Source organism: Choloepus didactylus, chromosome 24 (genome assembly GCF_015220235.1).
Source record: "Choloepus didactylus isolate mChoDid1 chromosome 24, mChoDid1.pri, whole genome shotgun sequence".
Classification (NCBI taxonomy): Eukaryota; Metazoa; Chordata; class Mammalia; order Pilosa; family Megalonychidae; genus Choloepus; species Choloepus didactylus.
In genome coordinates, this window is record NC_051330.1 from 19,497,200 (window position 1) to 19,516,389 (window position 19,190).

General features: G+C 43.1%; 1 protein-coding gene across 1 annotated transcript; it reads right to left on the bottom strand.

Moving 5' to 3' along the window:
- Positions 1 to 7,397: 7,397 nt before the first annotated feature.
- Positions 7,398 to 10,921, bottom strand: LOC119519935 (ubiquitin carboxyl-terminal hydrolase 36-like). Its single transcript, XM_037817673.1, is given in 3 exon segments — positions 7,398 to 7,718; positions 10,315 to 10,756; positions 10,758 to 10,921. Coding segments are annotated over 3 exon segments (927 nt in total).
- Between the last annotated feature and the right edge of the window lie 8,269 nt (positions 10,922 to 19,190).

Here is a 19,190-nt window from a genome sequence, read left to right on the forward strand (position 1 = left end):
TTCCCCTAGGGACCAAGATCTGCAACTCAAAAATTACCTGGTCATGACTTATACACCAAGCAAAATGTTAATAGAAATAATAATGTTAGAACTATAGAAAGGAAAAAAACAAACAAAGTGTCCAGACATATAAAACACTGCATTTCTTTTACAGGTATATTTATTCTCTTTCATCTGAATATATGTCAATTATTTCCTTCAGCTGGATAAATTAGAAAACTGCTGAAACATATTTTAAAAAGAGATTATCTAAATTGTGTTTTATTCAGAGGTTCTTGCTGATGACATTGAGTTTATGAGTTTTAGGCGAGGTGTGCCGATAATTATTGTGCTCTCAGTGTGATTATTTCTTAAATTAGAACTTGAATTTCCGTTTCTTTCAATGTATTGAATTAATTATATACAATATCTATAAGTTACAAAGACACACAAACATCAAAAATAACCACTTACTGTAAAGCAAAGCAGAGTTTCAGAAAAGAAAATAATCTGAAAAAACTGCTTTGCTTCCCCATTGTTCAATTCTGCATTAATGGCTTACCTTCAAGGCATTTTTTTTAAAGATTTCTGATATTACAAACAATACTATTCCTACATTCCATGTATTTCCCTTGAGGTACATTTTACTGATGCACAGATGTACGTTTCCTGTTTCTCTCTCTTGTCATCTAGTTACAGAAAAACTACTTCAAACCCTCATAATCACTTCCCAATAGAGGCTTCTCTGCTTTGCCCAGTGTGCAGAATCAGCTAAACACCACGGAATGTGTGAATGAATTTTCCCCATTACTCCATATAGGAGTCCCTGTACCCCTGTGTGCCCAATACATGGCAGGAAATCCCAAGTTAACAAAAGTCAGTGAACAATTCTCACTGGGGCTCCAAACGGTGGAGGAGAGAGTGTCAGCACAGGCGCCAAAGCGGTTTAGAATCCTAGCAGGGGCTCGGAATGCGCATGCGCAAATGACACCGTCCCTCTTCTGGGTCACAAAGGGAATCTGGTTCATAAGTAACAGACCTCTAGGCCAATGCCTGCCCTGCGGTCTGAACATGTAAGAGGCTCCCCAAGTGTGCAGGTCACGGTGGAGGTGTTGTGGCCTCTGCAGGCAGGCCTAGGCATCTGAGGATGATCCTGCAGCCCTGAGGATGACATGCCCTGGGATGGTTGGTGAGATTTTGACTCTTCCGTTAGTAATCGGTACTGGTATCCCCAAGGGCAACTTCCAGTGGGTTGTGGGGTAGGCAGAGGCTTCATGAAGTGCCCCTGCCCTTGCTTGGGCCCGCCATTCTTTTCCAGTGGCACTGAAATTACCGCGGGATCGTAGGAGCCGGCAACGTGCTCACGGGCACAGGCGCCTGACCGGTGGCGGGCAGCCGTCGGTGAAGACAGCCCCGCACGGCAGCATGCCGCCAGGTGCACTTGGGCACCGCGGGCAAGGCAGACAAGCCGCAGACGGCCCTGGGAGGCGATACAGGCTGGGACGCGTGGCCCCGGGTCAGAAAGACCGACGAGGCCGGGAACTCCTGGAACACGGCGGGCAGCGAAGAGGTGCCGCAGAGACGAGGCGGCGACGAGGGCCCGGGAGCCGCCGGGAGGGTGTTGAGGGAAGCCGCGGACGCAGCCGCGCCGCCAGGAGATCACAAGGGCCTCACGGCTCGGGGCACCGATTGCCCCAGGGCGACCCCGCGAGGCCTGCGACCCCGGCCGGCCTCTGCCTGCCTACAACACCCTCCCGGCAGGGACACCCAGCGGGCCCCGGCGACTTGCTCGAGTCCCCAGTGTCAGCCTCTTGCCCCACAAAGCGGCACACACGGGGCCCGCCCGTCCCGTGGGGAACTTCGCCGGAATCCGCACCGCCAGCCGCGACGGGCCGGTAAGTGACGCCCACGCGTTCAGGCTGACATCGGAGCCTTACGAGTAGACGCGTGTCCTCGGGCTAGGAGAATGGCGAGGCCGCATGGAGTTGGGAAGAACGAGGCCGCGAGGGCAGGCCCGCGGGAAGGACCTAACGCAGGATCCGTGACACACCCGGGTCCAGGAAAACCGGCGCGACTGTCCGCCCTGTATGGGGCGGTCCGGCGGCGCCTGGAACTCGGACTGTCCTGGTGCATCCTCCTCAGGCCACCCATGACCCCAGCACCCTGATCTGAGCCAGTGCCTCCATGCGGAAGGAAACCAACACGTCGGAAGTGTGTTCATTTAATTCAATTCTTCACAGTGTTAACATTGTTTCATATTCCTTGTATATAAAGGTTGTCTCTAAGAATTGGAAATTTATCAGTAAAAAAAGTGAATTTCTTTAATTATTCTTGTTGTATTTCCCTTAACAACAGAGTTCTTCTCTTGTGCATTCACAGGAACATTACCACAACCTTTAAATTAACCTGGTCATAGTACAAATACGTCACCTAGGGACCTGGTCCACACCTCAACAATTACCCAGTCATGACCGATAGACCAAGCAAAATGTTGATGGTAATACTAGTGTTAGAAATATAGAAAGGAAAAAAAAAAAAAGATACTCTCCAGTCTCATATCAAACATTGCATGTCTTTATCAGGTATATTTATTTTCTTTCTTCTGAATATATGTCAATTATTTCCTTCAGCTGGATAAATGGGAAAACTGCTGAACCATCCTTTAGAAAAGATATTACCCAAATTGCGTTTATTTTTCAGAGGTTCCTCTTGATGAAATTGAGCTTGTGAGCTTTAGGAGAGGTGTGCCGATAATTATTGTGCCCCCTTTGTGATTACTTTTTCAATGAGAAGTTGAATTGTTTCTTTCACTGTATTGAATTCATTATAAACATTATCTATAAGCTACAAAAACACACAAACATAAAAAATCACCACTTTCTGATAAAGCAAAGCAGATTTTCAGAAAAGCAAGTAATCTGAAGTAACTACTTTCCTTCCCCATTGCTCAAGTTTGCTTTAATGGGTTATCTTCAAGGCGTTTTTTTTAAAGATTTCTAATATTATAAACAGTACTCTTCCTACAGTCCATGTATTTCCCTTGGGGCACTTTCCACTGCCGCACAGACCTATGTTTCCTATTTCCCTCTCTTGTCATCTAGTTACAGTAAAACTCCTTCCAACCCTCATAGCCACTTTCCAAGAGAAGCTTTTCTGCTTTGCATAGTGTGCAGAATCAGCTAAACACCACGGAATGTGTGAATGAATTTTTCCCATTACTCCATATAGGAATCCCTGTACCCCTGTGTGCCCAACTTACGGCAGGAAATCCCAAGTTAATGAAAGTCAGTGAAGAATTCTCACTGGATCTCGAACCAGTGGAGGAGACAGCGTCAGCACAGGCTCCAAAGTGGTTTAGAATCCTAGCAGGGGCTCGGAATGCGCATGCGCAAATGAGCTGTACCTCTTCTGGGTCACAAAGGGAATCTGGTTCCTAAGCAACAGACCTCTAGGCCAATGGCTGCCCTGTGGTCTGAACACGTAAGGGGCTCCCCAAGTGTGCAGGTCACAGTGGAGGTGTTGTGGCTAGTGCAGTCAGGAGTAGGCATCTGAGGATGATTCTACAGCCCTGAGGATGACATGCCCCCGGATGGTTGGTGAGATTTTGACTCTCCCGTTAGTACGCGGTACTGGTATCCCCAAGGGCAACTTCCAGTGGGTTGTGGGGTAGGCAGAGGCTTCAGGAAGTGCCCCTGCCCTCGCTTGGGCCCGCCATTCTTTTCCAATGGCACTGAAATTACCGCTGGATCGTAGACATGCGGCTTAGCACCCGGAATCTCACTTAGCAGAGCTCACCATGAGGCATGCCCATGTTCAGTCAATGAACACCCTGGAAGTCAGGGAAGTTTGGACAAGCGTGATGTGTCCGTCCTCTCCACTGTTTATAGCCCACATGATGATTGGCTCATGGCTGTCTTCATTGTGGGATTTCTTGCTCTGTTAGTGCTTGTCAGGTCTCTCCTTCTGGGACTAAAGGCAGAGTGATAATCAAGGTGGTCCTGTGATGCAGAGACCACATGACATGTGGACAGGCTGATATTTTTTGAGTTGAGATTGCTGGAGGCATGATTGTGGACAGGGACGGAGACCCCCAAAGGGCAGGCATGAAGAAGGACAATGAATATTTTTCTTTCTTTTCCAGTCATTTCCATTGCCATTAGGGAATTCCCTGTTATGGGAGCCAACGTACTCTGGCTCTGTCAGTGAGTGTGATCCACAAGTAACTGTAAAGGATCACCCCGAGTCCCCCTCTTACCTGCTGCTGGGCATGGCAGAGATTTACCACAGGTGTGGCCCGTGAATTGTTCCACATGTGAAACAAGATTTTAGCAAAGGGGGAATTCTTCGCCGAAGAATTTAGTTCCTGAATTTGCTGATGCCCAAGGGAGTATGCCCAAGGGGAACTGACTGTGACAATTCTTCTCATATCCCACGAAAGCAGGTCAGTGTAATCTCACCCTGATCTGAACCTATGCCTTCATAAGGATGGAAGCCAACACTTACGAAGTGTGTGTTTATAGAATTCATTTCTTCACTGCATTAACGGCGTTTCACATTCCTTGTATTAAAAGATTGTCTTTAAGAGCTGGGAATTTATCAGTAAAGAAATGTCAATTTCTTTAATTATTCTTGTTGTATTTCCCTTCACAACAGAGATGTTGTCTTATGTATACACAGGAACATTACCACAGTCTTTAAATTAACCTGGTCGTAGTACAAATAGGTCGCCTAGGGACCTGGTCCACACCTCAACAACTACCCAGTCATGACCTATAGACCAAGCAAAATGTTAATAGTAACAATAATGTTAGAAATAAAGACAGGGAAAAACAGAACAGTGTCCAGTCTCATATCAAACCTTGCATTTTTTTCAAGTATATTTATTCTCTTTCTCATGTATATACATCAATTATTTCCTTCAGCTGTATAAATCAGAAAACTGCTGAACCAACTTTCAAAAATATTCCCTAAATTCTGTTTTGTTCAGAGATTCCTGCTGCTGAAATTGACTTGATGAGCTTTCGGCGAGATAGGCTGATAATTATTTTGCCCACACTGTCATTAGTTTTTAAATGAAAACTTTAGTTTTTGTTTTTTCAATGTATTGAATTCATTATACACATTATCTGTAAGCTACAAAAACACACAAACATCAAAAAATCACAACTTTATAACAAAGCAAAGCAGAGTTTAAGAAAAGCAAATAACTACTTTTCTTCCCCATTGCTCAAGTTTGCATTAATGTGTTATCTTCAAGGCATTTGTTTAAAGATTTCTAATATTATAAACAATACTCGTCCTATAGTCCATGTATTTCCCTTTGGGTACTTTTTCTTGCTGCACAGACCTGTTTCCCTTTTCCATCTCTTGTCATCTACTTACAGTAACACTGCTTCAATCCCTCATAGCCACTTTCAAATAGAGGCTTTTCTGCTGTGCCTAGTGTGCAGAATCATTGAAAAACCACAAAATGGGTTACTGAGTTTTTCCCCTTACACCCAATAGAAGTCCCTGAACCCACGTGTGCCCAATACACAGCAGGAAAAACCCAAGTTAACAAAAGTCAGTGAAGAGCCAGCGAGAATCACCGGGGGCGGTGGGCGGCGGCCTTTCTCATTCTTGTGGGCCAGGTGCGCCGGATGCGAGGAGCCTGCCCACAAGAGCAGGGAGCGGTGCCCTCCCGCACCCTCCCGGGTCTCATGGGAGACCTGCAGGGCAGCGGGGAACCGGACCCGGGCCGCAGAGGAGGGAGCGCTCGTCGGTGACGAGCGCCTGGCCGAAAAAAACCCCACCGCGGGGCCAGCGCCACAGGGGGCGCGGCGCCAGATCGTCCCGGGAGTCGCCGCCGGTGGCCGGCCAAGGGAGCGCCAACCCCTCCGCAGCGCCGACGCCACCGCCTACGCCCCGGCGAGGGTCCAGAGGCATAGGCACTCCCGGGCAGCGGCGGAGGGGGAGCGGCGAGTGGAGAGGAGCAGCGAGGCGTGCTCGTTCGTGCAGGAGCCGATCACGCGCTCATGGGTGCAGGGGCCTGACCGGTGGCGGGGCAGCCCGCGGTGAACAGAGCCCCGCACGGGGGCACGCCGCCCGGCGCACTTGGGCACCGCGGGCAAGGGAGAGGAGCCGCAGACGGCCCTGGGAGGCGATACCCGCGTGGACGCGAGGCCCCGGGTCGGAAAGACCGACCAGGCCGGGAACGGCGGGAACACGGCAGGGGGCGAGGAGGTGCCGCAGAGACGAGGCGGCGACGAGGGCCCAAGAGCCACCGGGAGGGTGTTGAGGGAAGCCGCGGACGCAGCCGCGCCGCCAGGAGATCACAAGGGCCTCACCGCCCGGGGCACCGATTGCCCCAGGGCGACCCCGCGAGGCCTGCGACCCTGGCCGGCCTCTGCCTGCCTACAACACCCTCCCGGCAGGGACACCCAGCGGGCCCCGCCGACTTGCTCCCTATAAAAACCTCCTGGCAGGGACACCCAGCGGGCCCTGGGGACTTGCTCGATTCCCCAGTGTCAGCCGCTCCCCCCACACAAGGGCACACACGGGGCCCGCCCGTCCCGTGGGGAAGGTCGCTGGGATCCTGGTCCACACCTCAACAATTACCCAGTCGTGACCTGTAGACCAAGCAAAATGTTAATCGTAATAATAATGTTAGAAATTTAGAAGGGAAAAAACAAAACATAGTGTCCAGTCTCATATCAAACATTGCATTTTTTTCCAGGTGTATTTATTCTCTTTCACATGAATATACATGAATTGTTTCCTTCAGCTGTTTAAATTAGAAAACTGCTGAACCATCTTTAAAAAATATTCCCCAAATTCTGTTTTATTCAGAGATTCCTCCTGCTGAAATTGACTTCATGAGCTTTAGGCGAGATAGGCGGATAATTATTTTACCCACACTGCGAATATTTTTTTAAATGAAAACTTTAATTTTTGTTTCTTTCAATGTATTGAATTCCTTATACATATCATCTATAAGCTACAGAAACACACCAACATCAAAAAATCACAACTTTATACTAAAGCAAAGCAGAGTTTCAGAAAAGCAAATACCGTATAATAACTACTTTCTTCCCCATTGCTCAAGTTTGTATTAACGTGTTATCTTCAAGGCATTTGTTTAAAGATTTCTAATATTATAAAAAATACTCGTCCTACAGTCCATGTAGTTCCCTTTGGGTACTTTTTCTTGCTGCACAGACCTGTTTCCCGTTTCCATCTCTTGTCATCTAATTACAGTAACACTGCTTCAGACCCTCACATCCACTTTCAAATAGAGGCTTTTCTGCTGGGCCTAGTGTGCTGAATCATTGAAAAAAAAACACACAATGGGTTACTGAATTTTTCCCCTTCCACCAAATAGAAGTCCCTGTACCCACGTGTGTCCAATACACAGCAGGAAAAACCCAAGTTAACAAAAGTCAGTGAAGAGGCACCGAGAAACCCCGGGGCGGGGCGGGGGGGGGGGGGCGCTGGCGTTTCTCACTCTTGTGGGCCGGGTGCGCGGGACGCGAGGAGCGCGACCGCAAGAGCAGGGAGCGATGCCCTCCTACCCCCTCCCGGGTCTCACGGGAGAGCTGCATGGGTGCAGGGAACCGTCCCCGGGCCGCCGAGGAGGGAGCGCTCGGCGTGGACGAGCGCTGGGCAGAACACAACCCTTCCGCGTGGCCTCCCCGTGGAGAGGAGCGGCGGGGTGTGCCCGTTCGTGCAGGAGCTGGCAACGCGCTCACGGGTGCAAGTGTCTGACCGTATGAAGTATGGAAACACAATTTTTTTTCAGCTCTTTGTATTTAAAACTGCAGGTCCTCATATCTGCAAAAAATTGGTTTTGAACATCACATTCACAAGTATATGCAGGTCTGTTTCTGGCCTCTCTTGTATTCTATTAGTCTGTCTGTCTCTCCTTGACCCAATACTATATCTTAATTTCTATGACTTTACAGGAACCCTGTATAGTTGGCAGGGCATGTCTCTTCATTCTTCTTTAGAAATGTCTTGGCTACTTTGGGTCCTTTGGTTTCCTTTTCCATACACATTTTAGATTCAACTTGTTATGATCCACTGAAAACTCTGTTGTTTTTGTTTTTTTACTGGAGCTACATTAAACCTTTACATTAATTTGGGGAGAACCAACATTTTTAAGACACTGAGCCTTCCTTCTGTGAACGGGTGCTCTCCCTCCATTTATGCAGGTATCATTTAATGTCTTTCAGTAAAGATTTTCCACTTACAAGTCTTGCACACCTTGCTAAATTTAGGTCTATGTACTTTATCCTTTGTGTTGCTGTTGTAATTTTTCTATAATAGCAAATTTTTAAATAGTTGCTTATTGTTGTAGAGAACTTCTACTGACTTTTGTATACTGAAGTTATATCTAATGCTGCCAAATTCCCCTTGCCAAGTTTCTGGTAATTTGTCTAACTATTCTTTTGGTTTCCAGTGCAGACAGGCACATTGTTTGCCAGCAGTGACAGTGTTATCCCAACTTTCTCTCCTGTATTTGCCCGTTGTGGCTAGGGAGCACAAAAGGGAACAGAAGGGCTGTCAGCGGCCATCCTTGTCTCAAGTCTGGTTTTAGGGAAAATGCCTCCAATATTTCCCTATTTAGAATGATGCTTTCTGTGTTTTTTTTTAGATACCCTGTATCAACTTAAGAAAACTTCCTTCTACTGCTACTTTGCTAAGAGTATTTTGTCATGGTTTTCCTTTTTAGCATCTACTTTTAGGTGACTGTGTCAGTTTGGAATTATTATGTCCCTCAAAATGCCATTATCTTTGATGCAGTCTTGTGTGTGCAGGAAATGTATTGGTGTTGACTGGGTTGGAAACTTTTGACTGGATGTTTCCATGGAGATCTGATCACTCAACTGTGGGTGAGACCTTTCATTGGATAATTTCCATGGAGGTGTGCCCACCCATTCATCATGGGCCTTGATTAGTTTACTGGAGCACTGTATAAACTCAGATAGAAGGAGCAAGCTTGCTACAGTCAAGAGGGACACTTTGAAGAACACACAGAAGCTGAGAGAATAGCTGCAGATGAGAGACAGTTTGAAGATGGCCTTTGGAAGAAGACTCTCGCTCTGGAGAAGCTAAGAGAGGACAAATGCCCCAAGAGCAACTGAGAGTGACATTCTGAAGAGGAGCTGCAGCCTAGAGAGGAATGTCCTGGGAGAAAGCCATTCTGAAACCAGAACTTGGAGCAGACACCAGCCACATGCCTTGCCAGCTAACAGAGGTTTTCTGGACGCCATTGGCAATCCTCCAGTGAGGGTACCTGATTGTTGATATGTTACCTTGGACACTTTATGGCCTTAAGACTGTAAATGTGTAACCAAATAAACTCCCTTTATAAAAGCCAATCCATTTCTGGTATTTTGCCTCCTGGCAGCATTAGCAAACTAGAACAGTGACCTTTCTCCTTTAATGTGTTAATATAAAAGTAATTAACAAAGGTTGCAGAATTCACAGTCACTTATATTGTATCTACTGTGTGTCAAGTACTCTTCTAAGCTCTTTATATAATTCATTTCCTACAAGGAAGACAGTATTACTATTTCACAGGTGAGGAACAAGATGCAGAAATAGGTTCAGGACTCACAACTACCACGATGCCGAGTCAGGGTGTGACCCCAGAAGGCCCAGCTCTAGAATCTGTGCTTCTCAACTCTGGTGTTGTGCTCTCCCAGTAAAAGGACAGCTGGAGACTTTCTAATCTTAGCACATTCTCACATTTCTGGGATGAACACAACTTGCTCATGGTGTTCTAAGACTTGAATTTGATTTGCTAGCACTTCATCAAGAATTTTTATATCTCTAGTCTGAATAAGACAAGCTTCTTTCCCATATTGTACTTGTTTACTTTTGTTATCCAAGTATTCTCTCTTTTCCTAGTCTATAGGAGAGTTTGAGAAGGGTCAGGATGACCTGTTCCTTCAAAGTTCCATACTAGTCACCGTTAAATCCTCTCAACATGGTGTTTTCTTTATGAAAAGATTTTTAACCATTGCTTCACAATTTCCTTAATCATTAAAGACTAGACCCTATTTTCTTCAGTTTTGGTAAGTTATACCTAATTTTGTCTTTATTTCACTCGTTTTTAATTTCTACTTTGAAGTATCTTTTATAATGTAGATAAAATGCTGGTACAGTGATACGTGTATAGAGTTTGTAAACAGCAGACTGTATGTACTTCAGAGGGATTTTTTTTGAAAACATTTTTACGCTTTGGGTAATTATTATCAAAAAAAGCCTAGAGACTACTAGTCTACCTGAATGATCCACTTCACAACCCAGTCTCCCAGCAGGCACAATTCAAATTTAGGCTTTGTGGGTTACTATGTACCTGAACCTTATCCCAAACTTAGCCCCAGACTGAGAACGGCTGTGCCAGGAGTGCAGGGCTGGGCCTGCCTCAGACACTGACCAGTCCAGGGGCCCAGAGCCAATCCCCCACCACCGAGCCCACTCACAGTGGCGGGCGTGCTCCTTGGACACAAGGTAGTTGGCCAGAGGCAGTGTGTAGGTCAGACACTGGATGGTCGAGTTCAGGAAGCAGGTGTTGCCGAGGTTGTGGAGTCCCGCTCCGACCTGGTAAACATGCTCCCACTTCAAAGACAGCCGCTCCACGGGGAAGAGCACTTTCTGCCGGGCTGGGACACCATCGCTGCAGCTTTCATATCCATGCTCGCTGCCCTGCCTCCGGATCTGTGCTTCCTCGGCACTCCTGTGGTGACTGGCGCCCTCAGTCTTGGGGTTCAGCAGCACATATTTGCTCTTCCGACTCCAGCTGGTAGGAGAAACCCTTGCTGGCTGGCTCAAACTCCATCTTCTGTAAAAGGACCTTCTTGGCAGAGGAGGCCAGGAGCTTCCCCAGGTTCCCATCATGAGCAGAATCCTTGCGAGTGGGTTTTAGAGCCTCCTTCAGCTTATCGACTATTGGCATCGTGCCTCACTGGATCGTGGGCCTCTGAGGCATCGATTCAGGTTATCAAGGAAGGGACCATGTCAGATCGAGCAGGTGCTATACTTAGTGAACGCATTCAGGCGCTCTTCGGCCAGTTAAAGCACCAATGTGTTTTGTGTGAAATGGGTGTGCAAATCAGGACCCCGGGGCGATCTGATGCGGGCCTGCGCGGCGCTGGCGTCCCCTCCGGCCCGCGGCCCCACACACGCACCATCGGGCCTCCAGCACCTCACACACTTGTCGGTCTTTTAACTTTTAATAAGTAAACTTTCAAATCTGGTAACTTTAAAAGTATAAGAAAAGGAATATTGTATTATTGATTAGGGGTTACTATTATGTGACCACAAAGTTTGTTATATTTCCTTGAGTAGTATGGCAGGCAACAAAGAAGATAAGGCCAGGTCCATATCTCTGGAGAGTAGACAGAGTGAATAAGGAAGAAAATTGAAATATAAGGAAAATTCAGTAAATTGTGTCAGGTAAAGTAAAAGGATTGGGAATAGAGATTATACTCAGTGCCACTAAGTGAAAAAAAATGGAGAGAGTGTGAGACAGAGACAGTGAGAAAGAATATTTTAGTGTGATCACTAGGTGATTGGAATTATTGAAATGTTTGTGAACAAAAGGAAATTACTGTATTTTAACACAAAGCCCTCTATATACTCCTATAAATATATGATTATGTTTATTTAACACTCACAGATTTTTCACAAAAGTAGGCAAGGGTGATGTTTTGCAATGAATTAAGTATTGACTCCGGATTAAGCATAAACAGATACCACTAGAAAACTTGGTGCACTGGGATGCACCTCATGAAAAGTAACCTTGAATTATAGAACTTACAGCCTTGTTCCATCATTAACCAGCTGAGTGGGCTGGACCAAATCAATCTCTTAGAGCTTTGGGGTCTTCATCTAACAATAGAGATCATAGTAGCTGTTCCTTTTACTTTTCAGATTGTTGTGATACAAAAGAGATTTCTCTCCCTTTTGATCATGAAATTATCCAAGTATTTACAATACTGTAGGCACATGTAGGCTCTTAATCAATGTTTGTTGAATAAATGAATAAAGATATTATATACAAATTAAGATATTTTCCATGAAAACCTTTGTAAATTATGCACAAAAAGGAGAAAGCAAAGAAAGGAAGAAATAAAGAAAACCATATACTCCTAAATAAGTATTTAATATGATAACTATGGAGGGAGGTATTATTAACAGAATTTCCTAAGATTACTTATTGATATTTAACATTTCAAATTATCTGTGAATCATGCAGAATGAATTCTCCAAGTCTGAAATGTCACTGAACTGTTTTTATTTAATAAATACTAAAGTAGTGTCCATTAATTGCAGGAAAACCACATGTAATTAATAGGAAAAAAAGTGTCAGATTATCATACCTGTCAAAAGTACAGCCTTATTTATTTGAGGTAAAGTAAGTATGAGGCATGCATTTAATTTTGGAGGCTTAAGGGAAAGATGTTTGCCTACCTTCCAAATGTGGAATCAACTGAGCAATTATCAAGGGAGTTACATGGATGAAGCTGAAATAGAAAACCTTGTCTTGATTTTTGGGCAAATAGGCTTCATAAAGCATAGCCCTCAATGAAACAGCCTGTTCTCAAACAAAATAACAATGCTCCTTTGCTTGCAGATCCTATCCCTCTAAGTTTACACACAATGAAGAAAAGACGAGAATCTATCTTCTGGTTATGAAGGTGGATATAAAACAGAAAGGAAGAAAAAAAAAGAAGAAGAAGAAGGAGAGGCAGAATGACTGACAGAGGCAGAATGTTGCAGAAGTGTGTGTGGGAAAGGCAAAGACAGAGAAAGAAATGGAGAAACAAACCAGAACAGACATGGAGATAGAGAGGCAAGCAGAGAGAGAGAAACAAGAGACAGAAACAAAGAAATAAAACAAACACCGACAGACAAAGAGCAAGAAAGACCAGACAGAAATAGAGAAATAGAACATTTCTGTCAAACACAGGGACAAGAAGACAAAAGAAAGAGACATAAAAAGAGACAGATTAACACAGTGGTAGAGACAGAGACTGAGCGTGAGAAAACAAAAGACAGACAAACAGAGTAAGACACAGTGAAGAGGAACAGTCAGGATGGTCAACCACTGGCTCTTCTAGGCTAAGAGGAGAAGGGGTTGCTGATCCTTCAGCTACCTGCTCCTCACAGAGAAGCATAAGGGAAAATAGAAGAAAGAAAAGTTTGTTTCAATGAAGATAAAAATATATGAGGTCAGTTGTGGTTCATCTGTAATCTTAGGCAGGGTCAATTTATACATTAGGTATAGGAAATATTGTGCCTAGGGCCCACAAAACTTTTAGCAGCCTACAAAAATATTTTAATTTTCATTATTTTCAAAATCAGAAGTAAAAATGAATATAAATGAATATAATAATGGTGAGTATATAATAAAGAATCCAGCCTGGATTATATTGATCTGTATATCAATGTAGCCATAAAATATTATTAAAAATTTTTTTTTGAAGGAAGCAGTCTTCAAAGGCAAAAGTGCCTAGGACCCATGCAAGTCATAATGTAGTCCTTATCCTTGGTATTTGGTGTTAATCTGAACCCTTCACTTTCATTCATCAGAGATAAACTCAAGCTATGCCAACTATTCTCTAGTCACTGCGTGAACTATATTCTGCATGAACTCAGGAGGCATTGTGAATTTTTAAAAGAAGAATAAAGCAGTCCAGTATTCTCAAGACCTTTATAATCTAAGTGAGGAAACAAAATCAGATTTTAACAACAGATGATTTGCATGTTCATTCATTTGGACATTTCTTTTATGAGTTAATTATCCATAACTGCCTTGTGAATAAACTGCACATCTGGGAAAATAAAACTGCCCACTGGAAGTGTATTACTAGAGCATAGGTGAAGCACAATAGTTAATTAATTCCAAAATCCTTAAGAAGCCTTACAAAAATCCCTGAAATACATAGAAGCTGGAATTCTTGTCTGAAGAATGGGTTAGCATCAGGTTAAAGCCTATGACATGGGTATGTGTGATTAAAATTTAGCATTCAGCTCTTGATACTTTTGCTACCAAAAAAGGTATTCATCATCATGCAATATTCTGATTAAATGTAACAAAATGTCTCATCATGTCTTGAATCCTCTTAGAAATGGGATTTTAGATATGGGTTCCTTAATCTCACAGTCTCCTTATCAGTTCAGTGGAGGGGTTGGATGGTGTGATCTCTAAGGATCTCTCCAGCTGGAAGGTTCTGTGATCTGGTCTAAAGCCCACCTGCTCCTGGAAAGTGTAGGACTTTTGTAGCAACTCTTCAAAGAGAATCTGTTGAGATGTGAGGAGAAAAATCTAGAACTTCTCTTTATACTTATATTCATCCCATCATTTAAATGATTTTATGTGCATTTTATATGAAATAATGCACAATTTATATACATTATTACATACACATACATACATACATGCATATATAAAATATGTAAAGGGGATGAATGACCAAAAACTGTCTGGTAATTAATGAATCAGAGGACTGGGATGGGGGTAGGGATAAAAGTAGCTGCAGAAAACACCTGGGAAACCTAAAAGTCAGTGATCAGTTGTCTTTAATAAGACCAAATTTCTACTAAGTCACTCTTCTATTTTGTGGTTTGAAAAAAAAGGTGTGTTCTAGCAATTAGGTTAATAAAATAGCTGGGAAGGCAGGGACCATCCTGGCAGTACCCGAGCCCAGAGCAGAGACCCCTGGAAGATGTCATTTGCACAGAGTGGATCTGTGCATGGCTGGGTCAAAAGATGGAGAGGATGCACTGGCATATGCCATCTGCTGTGGCTCAGGGAAGACACCTTACAAGTGATGGCTTTTCACTGATATTAGCCTCCCAATGCCATTTTTACCCCATTTCCCTACAAATGAACCAGCCTCACTGATCCACTGCATGAAGTGATGAAACACCCATGCCTCTTGGGAATAATCTCCATGGACCCCAATAACAGAACCATCATCAAATTATTTGCCTTCCCTCAAATTACTAATGTGTGAGTATGTATATTTTTATAGGGGCAGGGAACCCCAGAAAGTTGCCTTCAGAAACACAATAATGTTCCTGTCCTTGGCTGAGGGACATGAAAAGATTGGGTCTCCCTCACAAGGCAGTGTTGGCTTCAACTGCCCTTCATAGCCCACAGTGGATGACATTAGCAGAATTCAAATATTTTCTCAAAACCTCTCTCTCACATGCACCATGTTCTGTGGGCCTCCTCCAAGAGAAATAAGCAAAAAATAATGTTTCCCATATCTTGTCACTCTGAACTTCATTTCCTTAAAAAAAATTCAGGAGTTGATTTAAATCTTTGCTCAATTCAATCTTGTTAGGATTGAATGAGGCCTGGAATCATGGTGGACTCTGCTCTCCTCATGGCTGGTCTGGGCATGTAGGTTAATTGCCCTTTTAAGCTTCATGTTCTTCAGAAATGTACTATCATAAATACTTGGGCTTATTTCTTACAAAATAAAAAGAGATCTGTAAAGCTGAAATGAAAATGAGTATAATTACTAGAGAGCATTGTTTCTGACAAAGATAAAATGTTTGAGAGTAAGAATGATCAAATGCTAGACCAGCCCTATCCACCAGGGCTGCAGAATCTTTCTTCCTGAGCATTGTTTAAAACAAAACAATTTCCCATTCCCCTTCTCTACAAGATAATAACCTTGTGATTTGTGAGATGTCCCCTAGAATGAGGCTCTACAACAACTAAATCCCATAAACCCTTCTCTATAAGCAAAACCTGGCTACCTTGACTTTTGTGGACATTTAGGATCATGCTGTGACAAAGGAGGCAGCCCCCAGGAACATCAGCCTCAAAGTCATAATGAATTACATTTTTCCCTGAAGAGGAAGAAAGTGGATTCCCATGGCCTGGTCTGGTGGGGGTGAGAGGAGTTGAACTGAGGCCACCAATGTGTCTAAAGGGCTAATGTCTCAGGAAGAGGTGGCCCTACAGGAGCCTGGGGAGCAGAAGGGCCCATGGTAGTGTGTCCCCTTGTTGTGAGGGTACAGCAGAATGACATCTGTGAACTGTGGGAACCACAGCCACTGGCATGTGCCTGGGACCCAGGGGCCTCCTCAGACGAGGGAAGGTCAGTGTCCATGTGGGGTAAGTTCCAGAACAAATGTGACCAGTTATTTTATCAGCATCTGCTCCTACCTCAGTCTAACCAGCATTCTTCCAGTTTATTTCTGACCTTCTAAGTTACTTTTAGATGGGTTTGTGGGCACATCAGCCTTTGGGAAAGGCACCTTCAGATGCAAATGAACACATTCATTCTGAATTACACAGCTCCTCACTCTTGTGACTCTGGGTATGAGTGTCAATCTTTAAGTGTACCCACAGGGTTTAGGATGCAACCCTGCTGTCATGATGTCTTCTATGTCTCCCACCCCTCAGACACCTCCTACAAGTAACACAGCTGGCCTGTAACTAGTGAAACCTAAGGTACTTGTTGCAAACTTCAAGTATGATTAGCAGTTAAACTTTGGTATTACTGGGACAGCACTCTCTAAACTAGTTTCCATCATAAAATCTGGTTCAGGGAGAAAAAAATTGTAAAATGCTGAGAGAACAAATAACTTGCAGAATTTTCCAAGTGTACTGGGCCACAGAATTCACTTTCAGAATACATCTATAAAACTAAGTTCATCTATGAGCTGTGGTCATTATCACATTTCAGGTCAATAAAGTACCATAAGAACTTAACTCCAACAGTTTCTAACACAGGAGATATCCTCAAAATGTCATGACATGAAAAAGTCAAAAAATATATTCCATGTGAATGTCCCAAGAAAGTCATTGCAGGGTTAACTTGAATAGCATTCAAATAGGTATACAGCATGAAAATTATTCTTTTAAGCAACTCAAAAAGGCAAACATTTGCAAAGAATGATAAGGGAGATGCAGAATGAGAATAGAAAGTTGCCTGAAATCCTCAAAATAATTTCCTCTGTTTAATTTCTAGATAGCTTAGACATCAGGAAACTAATCTTAACCTCCATTAATACTAATAAAATCTGAAAATGAAGATTTCTGATTTTATATCTTAAAAATTCCTTACTATTAATTTGTCACATATAAAGCTATAAGAAAGCAATGGTGAACACAGTAAAGTTAAAGAACTCTCAAGATGACTCACAAAAAACATAAGACTGCAGCCTTTTAAAGTAGAGGTTATAAAATAAAAAGAATATTGATTCAATTCCAAGCAATTTCTACAAATAATCATCAGGCCATATTTTGTAAACCAATGATAAGGAAAAGTGATTCCATCATGAAGAAGAGTGGGAATAGATCTGGAAGTGAAGTTTAATAATGAAATTGCAGGGGAAGTTCTATTATTAATGACATTGTCTACAACCTGGCAAAGTGATGGTTATATTCTACCTTAAGTCATTCCATCAGATATTTCTGTATATCTATTATGTGCTAATGTCAGGTATCAGGGTTGTGACTCTCCAAGTACAGCAAACATTTAATAGACATGCTATCAAATTTTGATGAATGGAAAGCATATTTTTTAAATTTTGAACACAATTTCTGGTTGGGACATAACTGACAGGAAAAAAGTGGTGGACTTACCAGGTACAGAGGAGGGGCAACCAGGCCTGAGAACAAGGAGTAATTTCAAGTCAGCACCCAAGGGAGATTTTGCCTGAACTTTTTTTGGGGCAGAAGAGCTCCATGCAAAGGTAAGAGCATGCCACAGGACCAAGGATACACAGTGCCATGCAGATCATTCAAGAAATATAAGGAAAGACTCAGTTCAGAGGAAATATTGGCAGACTTTAGTGATTTAATTTTGCACTCAAATATGCTACCAAAGTCCAATATTCAAAAGTGAGTCACAGTGATGAGATGACCCAATAGTTTGCTAGGGACACACCATGGGAAAGATGTTCTCAGAGAACAAAGAACTCTGCTAGTGAAATAACAGCAGTAACATGTCTCAAAGGCTTACATTAAAAAATCTTACTTGCCTAGAGCTGATCTGTTATAATCTTGAAGTTCAGCTCATAATTTGATGCAGTATTGCAGTAACATGTACTTTTTAATTCCTTAAACTATTCAAATCAGCTCATTGACTTAAGAGAAGGTTCTTCACAATTTGGTGGATGTTACCCACTCTGCATTTTACTTTTTCTCTCATACCTGCTTAGTTATTCTAAAAAGCATTAGTGGAAGCATAAATACAAAAGTTAAGGAGCATCTCCTGCATCTGTAGGTGGTATGCTGGGGAAGATCTTCACAGGTGGGTTTAGATGGCTTTGAAAAATGCAACTTTGAGAGATGTGAATTATGGTCTCATGCAACATGTCTCTCCAAAATTGGGCTCCAGCATCCAGCTTCAAAGACTAAAACTCTGGGATGGTAAGGAAACAGAGAAGGGAAGATAAGGAGGAAGCATTTGCATTATGGATAGCCTGATATTTCACACTTTTGTTGATTGTAATCACATGAGAATATGAATACTGATACACCACTGTTTGGTCATGAGTGGGCTTAATCCCCTTGGACCATCATGCCTTGCAAATTAGGAAGTGAGGTAAGAAACTCAAACCTGAGTCTGTTGTTCCCAGCCTGAGGAATGTTCTAATATCCTTGAGACACAAACAGTCCCCTAAAGAAACAGATGGCCCTGCCCATGGGCTTCCAAGTGGCAATGCCTTTGAGCCACCCTTCCCTTATGAAAATGGATACTGATACACAATTACATAGGCTCCCTATGACCAGCCTCCTTCCCATCTTGCTTAGCAAGGCATCAGCTGCACTTCGCACACAGTTAAAAGTATTCTTGAATAGAAAATAAGACCTTCAAGGGGACAAGGATTTTGACTTTATTTGCTTGGAAAAATTACATAATAATGAATATGTTAACTAATCTAAATTACTTTCTCAAACCTGTAAAATTTCATGTTCTATTATTTCCCACCCATTCCAACCTTATTTCCAAAATTAGTATTCCATGCAATAACCAATGAATTCCATTAATTAGATAATCAAATTTCCAAAAAAATGGCAGAGAATTTTTAACAGAGAAAGAATGTGAATGAATGAACCAACTTCTCCTGGAAACTGTAATTACAGACTCATTCAGTGATTCTGAGAAAATTCAACATAAATAAATTTGGGAGTTGCTGTATTAAAAGTGAGTTGTCTTCTATACATATTCAAAAGCTGACTGTCATTATAC